The 12,114-nt window shown below is 35.9% G+C and overlaps 1 protein-coding gene across 5 annotated transcripts; it reads right to left on the bottom strand.

Moving 5' to 3' along the window:
* Positions 1-6,630: 6,630 nt before the first annotated feature.
* Positions 6,631-11,903, bottom strand: LOC112178878 (probable transcription factor KAN2). 5 transcript variants are annotated; one of them, XM_024317134.2, is made up of 7 exons: positions 10,814-11,903; positions 10,558-10,634; positions 9,580-9,625; positions 9,277-9,436; positions 8,173-8,248; positions 7,222-7,275; positions 6,631-7,075 (listed from the first exon to the last, which is right to left on the bottom strand). In XM_024317134.2, exons 1-7 carry the CDS (start codon positions 11,571-11,573, stop codon positions 7,034-7,036), a joined length of 1,215 nt encoding a protein of 404 aa, XP_024172902.1. In that variant the 5' UTR covers positions 11,574-11,903; the 3' UTR covers positions 6,631-7,033. The 5 variants fall into 5 exon arrangements, with proteins under 5 accessions (XP_024172902.1, XP_024172905.1, XP_024172898.1 ...); XM_024317137.2 differs by having other exon boundaries at positions 8,173-8,245; XM_024317130.2 differs by having other exon boundaries at positions 6,631-7,275; positions 10,814-11,902.
* Between the last annotated feature and the right edge of the window lie 211 nt (positions 11,904-12,114).

The raw sequence follows: 12,114 nt of genomic DNA, 5'->3' as shown, positions 1-12,114 counted from the left end.
AATTTAAATTTTTCTTAAATAAATTGTAATTAAATGGGGTGAGACCATATAATTTAGAATTTTAGAATCAATGGCATTAAATATTTTTATAACATATCGCTTTACTCCCACTTTTTAGTTCTTTCTTTTTTCTTTTTCTTTTTTTCTAAAAGTTATGATTAGTCAATTTAATATCTAATATAAAACATCACAGGTATAAAACTTTGTAATTATTAATTTGTTTGACCATCTAATGACAACTTCGTAGTTATGCCATTGTGGAGAAACTACTGATACAGTTTTGGTTGAATATTCGACTCAAAATTCTATACTTAATCAATAGGGTGTTTGGTGGATGAGAACTCAAATAATACAAAACCTTGATATTCTATGCACCGACGGTGCAAATGACTCAACACTTATAAGATGATCTCAACCCTTGATATTTATAATTAATATTTTTATTAACAATCTAAGAGTGTATTTAATATAATCTAACCTTTCATTTATGTCGGTGCAAGTGCACGTAGGTGCACTGAATCCTCCCCTGATGTTATTTGAACTTTGAAGGGAATATTAATGAATCTTCATAGATTTCCCAATAACTAACACAAGTAATTAATATGGTCAATTATATATACTAATCAAATTAAATAGTAGCCTTAATGTAGTTAAATAATAGTGTATTTCATGATTTTTTTAGTTTAAGAATATTTTACGTAATTTGAGTTGTGTATTTAGTAAATGTTAGAATGAGAAATTAAATATGTAGATATATTGAGTAAGGAGGGTGTATTAAGTAATTAAAGAGATGTATTTAAAACTTCTCATTTTATTTTTATAAATAGAAAATATAAAAAAGAAAAGGAATTAGGTTAGAGTAGCCCGCCTTGAAAGCCGGGCAGACAAAGACGGGACTGCAATGAATAAGAGGGGAAGGGTATGGTCGCTATCACATCCTGGTTGCCCGAGCTGCCCGTAAAATAAGATGTGAAAGGACAAAGCTGCCATTTTTCGCTAAAACGACAGTGTGGTCAGCGAGGTGTCAATCATAAAGCAATAGATTGCAAAATGATTTCGCCCTCGGCCCCCGCGCCACACTTTCTCTCTCTAAATCCTATTGGCCGTTGCTGACACACGCTCTGTCACTTTGACCGTATCCCTTTGCGGACCACCCATGACACGTCACGTCCGTCCACACGTGCGAGGGATAATAGTTGAATTTTTATTATGCTTTTTGTTTAATTATAAAAAACATAAATAATAATAAAAACGAGAGAAACCCAAACCAATTCTATTGGCTCCCGCGGGAATCTCGCCTCATTATGCGTTGTGTCGTTAAAACTTGTAAGCATCTGTATGATGAACATGAATGAATGAATGAATGAGTGGTGTTTATGTTTGGCCTTCTTCTGTCTTTCCTTGTTAGCTTCCTCCCTTTTCTTTGTTTTTCTTGACACTTTTATTGGTCAAAATATCCTTTTACATGCATGTGATATGCTACTTTTCAATGAGGCTACCTATTATTTTCCCCCAATTATAGAAATTATCTATTTTTGTTCATTTTCTTTGTAAGGCAAAGCGAAACATTATTGTTAAAATGGGATAGATTTTGTTTATGAGAGTCAAAATTAAGAACTAAACTAAGAAAATAAGTTGGTCAACAAGCAAAAGAATCAGAAAATAGTTGCAAGTACATGAAGGCATGCACGAAGTTAGAGTGACCTTTATCGGTTTTAATTAGCTCCTCCATATCGGTTTTAATGTGAATCATAAACACCGAAAGTAAACCAATAGCCTTTTTTTTTGTCATCAACCCTAATCTACAAAACCATGTTGCTTTAGTCATGAATACACTATAGCTAAAAAAAAAAAAAGGACAAAAAATAGAACCAATTTGAAAAATGATTTATCAGTTGAGGCCTTGAAGGGTGTTCTCGGAAAGCAAATGAAAACTCAAATACGCTAAAAATGGAAGATCAAATCTTTTGTTTAATAGGCTATATGAACACAAAGAAAAACACGAATTGATGTCACCATCTTAATACAAAAAAGAAGAAAAAAAGCAAGTTATTATTAATGGTGAAGTACGATTGAGAGTATAGGACAGTGTGATTAGTCAAGTATTGTCAACTGCCCCATTTGAGCTTAGGTTTGTTGCCCCAAAATATGATGCACCCAGCTGTCACCATGCGAATCACAGCAACTTTTTCATGCAAGCAAATTAAGGCCCCTCTTCTCTTCTCTTTCTTCTTTCTCCTCCTTCAGCTACTCAAAGACCTCTCTCTCTCTCGATCTCTCTGTGCAAATTTAGACAAACGATTTCTTAGGGTGAAAACAATGCCCGTCAAGAAATGACCCACCTTCTCCTCTCTCACAGGTCACTCTCAAATGGACCCCCTCGGGTACCCTAGGTCTTTGGCACTAATTAAGCAGAGGAGGAGAGGCAGACGAAGCAAGCAGGCAGATCTGACGGCTGACAGGGTTCCCAGAGGCGTCCTTATCGATGGGACAAGATGGCGACACGTAGAAAGTCGTAGACCAAGGATGAATGCATGATAGTGTAATGATGAATAAATAATTTGACATTCTGCATTGTGTCGTATTTTGTGTTGTCGTCGTTGACAGTACTACTGCTACTGCAGTGAGAGAGTTTACTGGTGATTTATAATTACGTTAACACAGCAGCACCCAACAGTACGGACGACGATCGGTTTCATCCTTCCCTATGAACACACTGTGAATATTTATAATGAACGACTTGAATGATATGAATGAAATGGGGTTGTGTACGTAGCTCAAGGCTTGTAGCTTCAGAATCTGTCTAACCCTAGCCTTTAATTATTTCTCCACTGTAACACACTATTCCTTACTTTCGAATTGTACCCATTCTCTTTATTTAATTGTCCTCAGTCCCAGACTGATCAGAAGGACCACCATGTATTCAATTCAAATCGTCTAGCTTCGTCCTTTCACTACTTTTTTCAATGCATCGATCATTCAATTCCAACCCCAAAATCGAAGAAGTGTGTTTTTGATTCAAATTATATCTGGCCAAGTAAGCTGATGGTCTTGCTCAGTTACTGCTTTTATGCCAAATTTCAACATGGAGTATATGCAATTAAATTACCCTCATGTCGATATAATTAGAAAAATGATTACAGGCCTTGTTTAACTTAATATAATGTGGCATTTCACGTCACTTTGTGTAATAGACCGTCTTACCAATATTAAATTCAAAACTTCAAGATCATATTACTTTTGGATTTTCCATCTTTTGGTTATTAGATTATATTTTGTGAATTACTTAATCTAGCTATTAGTAGTATACTTACAAACCCATAATTAATTACAAACTAGTATTTCTTGAGATGGAAGTAATTTATACTTTATAGTTGATAGATATAGAAATTCTATATAATTGAAGTTGAAAACTAAAGGGTGTGGGAAAGAAGATCATGACGTCGAGAAGAGAGAGGAGCTCTTGTTGCCACACACTGACTTTGATATTGGTCTCAGAATTGGGTGTTGCATTTTGTCACTGACTTTAATTTGCACCAATCTCGTAGTCATTTTACAACTTCTCTTTCCTTGCATGCTGGTCGATGAGGATCGCATTCTATTATGAGTCTCATGGTGTAAGATGTATTATGTGTTCCATAATTGTAAATAGGGGGGGTAATATGTAGTTAGTTATGGGATAAGGATAATTTTTATCGGTTAGTAATTATTTTAGTTTTAATTTTTTAATTTTAAGGAGCGTGCTTCATTCCTCTTGTTATCAAACCAGTAAATGATGTACTCGCTCTATCATAAGTGCATATGAGAACCACTTTCGGTTTTCTTTAATTCAATTCTAGCTAATAAGTATGTCTCTCCAGATGCCAATATCGATCTACATTGTAATCGTGGAAAATTTTCAATATATCTTCATTTTATATATATATATATATATATATATATATATATTTTTTGTTTAACCCTCGCAAGAACGAGGTTATTTATTGAAGAAGATAAAAAGGAGAGGGGTACAAACACCAGAACCTCTCATACAAAAAGTGAAACCCAAACTATCGAAAACGAAAATTAGGAAGTCCAGACCTATCTCTATTATAAAGTGAATGAACAAAATCCGGGGGCGTGTCCCACCAAGTCAGACCAGAAGATGATGTGCCAAAACCTGCAAGGGCATCGGCTACTTGATTTCCTTCCCGATAAATATGTGAGGAGCGAAAGTGCATCATTGAAATCCGGTGCAGACAATTTTTCCGCTGCACACGAAGCTGCCAAGGAGCTAATATGGGAGAACGAAGAAGGTCTAGCACAATTTGAGAATCCACCTCTAACCAAACATAATCCCAATCTCTCACCCAAGCAAGCTCAATTGCCTTAATAACCGCCATTACCTCTGCTGCAACTGAGCTATAGGAATATCAAGAGAAGAAGTGAAGGCTCCAATAAAACACCCTTGATCATTCCTGAAAACACCACCATAGCCTCCCACACCTAAACCTCTTCTCCAAGCCCCATCAGTGTTAACCTTAACCCATCCAGAAGGAGGAGGGCGCCAAATAACCTCAAAAACTCTAGGAGCACTGCGAGGAACAAAACTCAATGCATGATATAGTGAAATTTGGATTATCAATACTTCACCAGGCTGCAAGATATGATTATATATGAACTATCAATATGATCGCTGACGCTAATGGACCCATTACTGATCCCCAGTACAAATATCTTGCATCATTAGCATAGGACACTTCCTAAAGAACTGATTATTTTCATATCCTATAGTGAAGCACCTGACTAGAGAACAAAATAATTGAAAGGAACTTGATTATTTATCTTAACTCGATCTCAATTATATAGTCTCTTTTTCTCTCTCTTCTTATCGTTGTGTCTTCTTCACATCTGTTTCGGAAGTACAGTGTGAGGAATTTGGAATTTTGGATAGCAATATATAGCGCTTGTTAATTGCACGAACTAGTATGGCTTGTTGTGGCCGCTAATTGAGTACTTGGGAGGGATGTATTTTCTTAGTCACAACACCACTATCCATGCAAAATAATCCCACTTTGGTAGGAAAGTAATCACAACTTATAAGTTATAAGGATGATTGTACAAAAAGACACTAAATAAGTTTTCTTAATGGAAAGACGATAATTTCTTGATGAAAAGATTTTTTTTTTTTTGAAAAAGGACATCAGATTATATTGAGAAAATAGAACTACTGTGTACATAGCGTGGCTAAGAAGCCTCTCCATGGGAACAAACCCACTCCAATCAAGTTAAAATCTGAAACTAGTGCAAACTTGGCCAGCTTATGGGCTACCTTGTTAGCATCTCTACAGATATAAGAAAAACTTGAACCTGGTAAAGTCTCCAAACAACTTGAAATATCATCATAGATCCTTCCCAAGATCGAGGTATTCTCACATGAAGAAGAAATAGCATTGACTGCCCCTAGACAATCAGATTCAAAGCTCACCGGAGAAAGCCCATATTGCTGCACTAAGTGTCCGGCAGTTCTGCATGCCAAAGCATCTACATTCTGTTGGGACAGAACAATCCCAACCTTTGAGCAAACACCTCCCAACACAGCACCATCACTATCTTAATGGAAAGATGATAATATGTTCAGAACCAAAATTCATACATGATGTCACAAATTTTTTAGGCACAACAAGAGATATCAAATAATTTCAGCTATTTGCAATATACCCAATATAGAAAGTACAAACACCTAAAATTTTGAAAGAAAAAAAAATTGACACCTTACTTAGACATAAGAACAAATATTTTTTTTAAATAGAAGTTGATATCATTAAATCAACAGCAAAGAAAAGTTGTAGTCTACCAAAACTTATATAAGAAATCATGAAAAATTGAGAAGTTTAAACTGAAATGAATGGGTGATGTGACTAAAGTGAGATAATTAATAAATTTACCCTCTAAAAAATAAATATTTACAAAAATATCATCTATTTTATTGAGATTTCAATAGAGGATTTAGCAAAGTGACTTAAATAATTGATTGAGTAACAGTTGAGTGATCAAAGTGATATATTTAAAAATTGAGTGATCAAAGTGTAAAATAAGTCATAGTTGAGTGACCATTTGTGAAATTCTCAATTTTTATTTTGGTCAGGATTATAAAGTGACATTTGAGTTACAAATTGCTACCTTTCTTTTTGAAAGTTCACATGAAATACTAAACTTAAAGTTCAATTACAAAGGTAATAAGGCCAATAATAAATTAACTAGCTAAATACTATAATATAACATATAATTCTCGACTAAAGCAAAATACTTTTACTGTGTCTAAAAAGAGAACAATGATACATAAGCATGAAAGATTTTCTTCTCTTATGGTATATAATTCCAAAGATACACTTGGATGGATGGTAAACTTCGTTTAGTAATTAATTAGCTAAGAACGTCTTTTCTTTTCAATGTACGATGTCATTGGAGTTATAAATGACAAAAGAAAAGTTTCTACGGAAATTTCCTTTTCCATCCTCCTTTTGAGTTTGCATTTTTCATGTCTTTATCTCTTGCTCTTTTCACAAGTTTATATTCTCAATTACCCTTTGTGCGTATGTAAAGTGTAAACCATGTGATAGAGATAGAGATAGAGATAGAGAGCTCGAGTGGTAAAAATATAAATATATTTCATAAAATGTAAAGTGCTCCATTACAATTACCAAGGATCACTTCATACTTTTAGAGGTCTCATCTCCCTCTCTCTCTCCCTCTCTCTCATGCATTTCTCTCTCTGAGTGCCAAAAAAAGAACATTAGATTTCATATATTTACGTAGACTAGCTAGGATGGAATAATATAATGTTGATTGGGATCTCACAGGAGGTTGATAGGAATTGAAGGACATGCTTTTCTTTTTTTTTCCTCCATGCATCCCTTTTCTCCTTTGTTGCTTTCTGTCTTTCTTGTCTCCTTGTCTCTCTTTAGCTCTCCTTTTACTTTTCTTTTTCTTTTCTTTTTTTCTTTCTTTTTTTCTCATCTCTCTGATTTTCTCAGAAGGGTACCCGATTCTCTCATCTCTTCATCCCCAGCTCCCATTCAGAGACACAAATCATCTGTAGTTAATTAATGAAATTAAAAACCAATTAATTTGATGATTTAATCAATCATCAATTAATTAATTAATGTGGCCTCTCCCCAAAGTGAATTCCAAATTAGGCTTCATGGGGCTTGTCCCTGAATGGTTTGTTGAGGAGCTTACATCTGATATTCTCTCAAAGCTGCTTCTTAAGTCTTTGGGATCCATCATGTCCTTCTGAAACAAACACATGCATTTTTATTAGTTTCAAAGAATCTATGCAGAACCCAACAAACTGAACAAAATGAAAACTGAGCTGCAGAAGAAGAAGAAGTAGCGTAAGAAGTGTGTGAAACTGTGAGGATGGGAATCAAAGGACATTTTGACTCGCAGGGGTTTCAGGGAATAATTGAATATTTATCAAAGGAAAGAGAAACTTTGAAACAGTACCCACTAGAAAGCCTGCACAACTGTGCTACTTCCAAAACATTATTCTGTATTCATACCCATCTTTTTTCTTTCATATAAATTTAATTGTTTTACTGGGGACTTCATGTGATATGCATTTGACTAATTATATATATATATATATATATATATATATATATCTCATTCTACAATGCATATACATTAAATGGTCAACCTATGAGCTTGGTGAGAGTCAAATGGGTTAGGTTTTTTGAGTCTAGCTAGCTAGGGTTAGGTTTTCCTTTATAATTAGTTTTACTATTTTTATTTTTTGAAAGGGGCAATTAGTTTTACTATATTATGAAAAGGAAATTCCTATGGAAAATCTGAAAGAACAAAGCTTTTTACAAAACAAGATCTACTCTTTTGAATTTCACCTGGGGCATGTGAAAATGAAAGAACTAACCCTTCAATTTCTAAGGGGAGCCAGCTTTTGAAAAGCCTTTCCCTTTTCCTTGTATTTCTCTGTAGTGTGCACGACTGATGAAGAAAGATGAAAACAGAATGACCTTTGTTTGGGTACTCGGTGAAAGGAGTTGCCTTTACTTTGTTCATTAATTCCCATGACATGCACATAACATTGTGTGTGTGTGTGTGTGTGTAAAGTGATAGACTGATAGCTAGAACTAACTTTCAAATTGATCAAGGTTACTTTAGGAATAGTACCTCATCATCAAGAAGAGATGGCATATTTCCAGCAGAATCATCCTTTGGTTTATTTCCATGTAACCAAGCTTCTCTGCTACAAGACCAACACATTGAGAGAATTTTTTTTTTCTATCAGTGGAAGCCATGCAAATATGCAGAAGAAAAAGCAAGTACTGATAAAAAGAAAAGAAAGCAATCTTTTAGTACTCAATGTCTTTGGTTTTGTTTGTTTATAATCTTGTGCTATGCACTTTACAATTTGTGGTGATTGAAATAAAGTTGAACCCTTTGCCCACCCCCCATGTGATGGCAAGCAACAGAATACAAGGAATAAGTTTCAAACTTCAAAGGGCATATAGCTTTGGCACTCATAGATTTCTCTACTAATGGGTCCATCATATAAGGTTTATCTTGTACACTAAGTTTTCCAATTGCAGACCCCACAAAATCCAAAGGAAAGAGATGTATATATGTCCATCTTTGAGGTTGATTTTGTCTAGTGTTGGAATGCAATGTAGCTAATATAGGAGGGTGTGTTTGTGGGAGTGGGTTTCTTTTTACTGCCTTTCCACCCACTTGAAGAGATTATAATTACCCCATCATGGAGCTTCTGTGTTCTTGTATGTGGACAGATAGAGAACAAAGCAGATAGCATATAGTGAAATCATCATTTCTCTTGTTCTTTTTGTGATTTCTTGCATGCACTATGTCTTCTATATCTATATGTGAGTGTGTGTGAGATAGAGATAGAGAAAGCCATGCATATTTGTTTTGGAAAGGAAACTAATAACTCGACGCCACAAGTTAGACAACAATTCATGATTGATGATAGAAACGCAAATCAGTACGTGAATCAAAATAGAACATTCCATATTGAAATGCAATAGAGTTAATCATCATATTTAAAGAAATTTTGATTTTGGAGTTTTGTTTTTACAAAGGTACATTTACTTTGAAATGACAGACTTCATTAGAAGTAAACGATTTTAATCACCAAATTACAATGCCTATAGACATAAGTTCCACAATCTATATACTCCATTTATTCAGAAATGGGGAACCCAACTTCTTAGTGGAAGGGGCTACAATTAAGTAGTAGTACTAGGTAGGAGTGTATAATACCTTGAAGAATTGCTCCATAGGCCACCATAGTACTCCTTATCTTGAGCATGATTTGGTCTTCCCTGCTCGGAAGACCTTGTTGGGTTCTGATTAATATTGTCGAGCATTATATCTTCAGTGGTATCCCCTGATGATGCATTTTCATACAGTTCAGATTGTCCTGTATTGTGTCCAGAAGAATATAACCCACATTAATATTTATGCCTTGTCTTCCTAATTCAATTTCTTTTCTAAATGACATATGAAATAAATTACAAAACAATTTGGGAAATGGAAAAAATAGAGGCATTGGTTAATATTAACCTGAAGTTGCCGCTGCTTTATCGGTAGTTTTCACCGTCCGGTACATCTGCAATAATGGAAGGATCATTATTAAAATAACAAACTAATCAAATCATAATTGTAAATGCTAGTTGTTTCCTTTTTTTTGTAGACATGTCGGTCTGATACACAGTTCAAGTACAGACAGAAACATTTATGCATGCATGTGAACGATGATGATGGTGCATGCAGGCATACATGGATGTATATATTTATGCATGTGAGGCAGGTTAACCATGGTTAAATATGAAGGACTACTGGGGGTTACACAAATAACCTAACCCAACCCAGGTATACAATCTGATATATGAGGAACATAGATAGATAGATATCATTGAGAAATGATGGTGTTTTCTGTACTTTTCCCTCCTTTGTTTTTTCTCTCATCTTTCTTTAGTATTATTATATATAACAGAGATTGATCGGCTTGGCTTGCTCCTCCTACGACTTGTTTTTGAATTCTTTTCCTCTCTTGGGCTTTGTCTTACTCGATTTCTGAAACAGTCCTCTCTTTCTCTCTCTTTGTTTCTCTCTGCTCTGCTGCTACTGCTAGGCTAGGAGGAAAGATAAGATCGATAGATAGATAGAGGCATTGATTTTTTCTTTTACTTGGGTGGTTCATTCTTCCAAGCAAAAAGCTGTTTATTAGCTTTCGGAAACAGAAGGAAGCAGAAACAGCAGGAAGCCAGAAACCATCAGATCTAGCTATAGAAGAAAAACAAATGCTGAGGATTATTCAGAGAAAGAAACCATTGGAATTTGGAACGTTTATATATACGTAATATGTAATATGCTTAAGTAATGCAGACCTGCAAATTAACTCATCTTTAAATCTAGCTACCCTCCATTATTAGACCAAGTACAAGCAAAATGAATAAGAATAAACACAGAATTAATCGAGTTAATCAATCACTTAAGTGAGATTGTTAAATAAGTGATGACGAAGAGTAACTAGCTCACCTGCAGATGAGATTTAACATGTGCCAAGGTGAGATCTTTCACATCCATGAGCTCAAGAACTGACTTTGGTGTAGCCCCTATTATATATACATATATACAAAAACCCACAAATATATCAGGAAATTGGAAAAGAAAAGAATATATGGTGGAAAAGATCATAAGTCAACTTGTTTTCCATTTTCAATGAAGCTCATGACTTTGGTGTAAGTGGAAATAATTAAGAAAAACGAGTTAGCTCAATCCATCAGTGACTTACTTTCATGGCCACCCAACAGCTCAACGGCGTGAACGAATCGAGCGTGTAGAGTGGTAGTCCACCGCATCCGAGGGGCTCTCATGCTACGTTTGGCAGGAAAACGGGACAAGAACCTAGACCGGAGAAATGGGTTACTGGAGGGTGAGCTTAATGTACTGTTGGATGAGGATAGAGAAGTAGCGGTAGCGTCCAAATTTAGATTAGGCTTAATATTTTGTGCAGAAAATGGGAACAAATTAGGAGGAGGATGATGGTGATGAAGATGAGGATTTGGTGGAGGAGGGTTCTGGTACACTGGAATTCCTCTTATGGGTCTCAAGAACCCGAGCTCTGGGCCTAGGTACCCTCCTTGTTGTTCTTGCTGGTGCTGTTGCTCGAATACCCTTTGGTGATGATGGAGTTGGTGTTGAGGGTTTAGGAACTGGTTTTGCTGAAAGGCATGGAAAAGGAGACCATTAGTGTTACCATTATGGCCATTTTGGAGGCCGAAGTGGTTTTGGTGATGGAAATGGTTGATCCTGTTGGTGTTGGAGTACTGATCATGAGAGAGGCGAGTTGGATTCGATAGCGAGAGGTCGGAGAAGGTGTCGGAGGAGATGGATGAGTTTCTGGAGTCTAAGGCTCTTTTCCAGAACCCCAAATCCACCTCGGCCGCCTCTTCTTCTTCTGCACTTCTCCTCCAACTACCTGATGATGTGGGTTTGGTGTTTGGAGGGCTAATTTGCAGAGACAAATCTGGCTGTGCAGGGAACAACTCCATCTAAAGCTTCTTGGATTGATTATCTCTACAACCCAAACAAGCCCTTGTTTCTCTTCCCTTCTAACTCCTATCTCCTAGTTCCTTCGTCTTGTTTCAGCACTAGCTTCACTGTTAACTGGAAGGAGTGTTTGGTGATTTGAGCTGATGGGGGGTTAGGGATTTTCAGGTGTTAGCTAGATTTCTGGGTGTCTTTTGGAGATGAGTTTGATCAAATTGAGGGATAGTTGCAGAGATTGGAGATTGGGATGAGAGAGAGAGAGAGAGAGAGAGAGAGAGAGAGAGAACAAATGACAAGGTAATGAAGTGAATGGTTGTTTCTTTTGTGTGAAGTATATGTGAGAAAATGACACTTGAGGGCTATAGAAAAGAAAGAGAGAGAAGAGAAGAGAAGAAGGTGTTTCTTTTGTGGACGTGGGGGGTAGGGTACTACTAGCTAGGGTAGAAAAAAAAGTTAATCATAATTAAAGGAGGGAGAAGAGAAAGCTAGCTAGATTGGGAAAAAGTAAATAAATTTTGACACCCTTTTATCCTTCATGACTTG

The sequence above is a fragment of the Rosa chinensis genome, chromosome 7, assembly GCF_002994745.2.
Source record: "Rosa chinensis cultivar Old Blush chromosome 7, RchiOBHm-V2, whole genome shotgun sequence".
Taxonomy (NCBI): domain Eukaryota; kingdom Viridiplantae; phylum Streptophyta; class Magnoliopsida; order Rosales; family Rosaceae; genus Rosa; species Rosa chinensis.
This window is presented reverse-complemented; position numbering and strand designations above follow the sequence as displayed.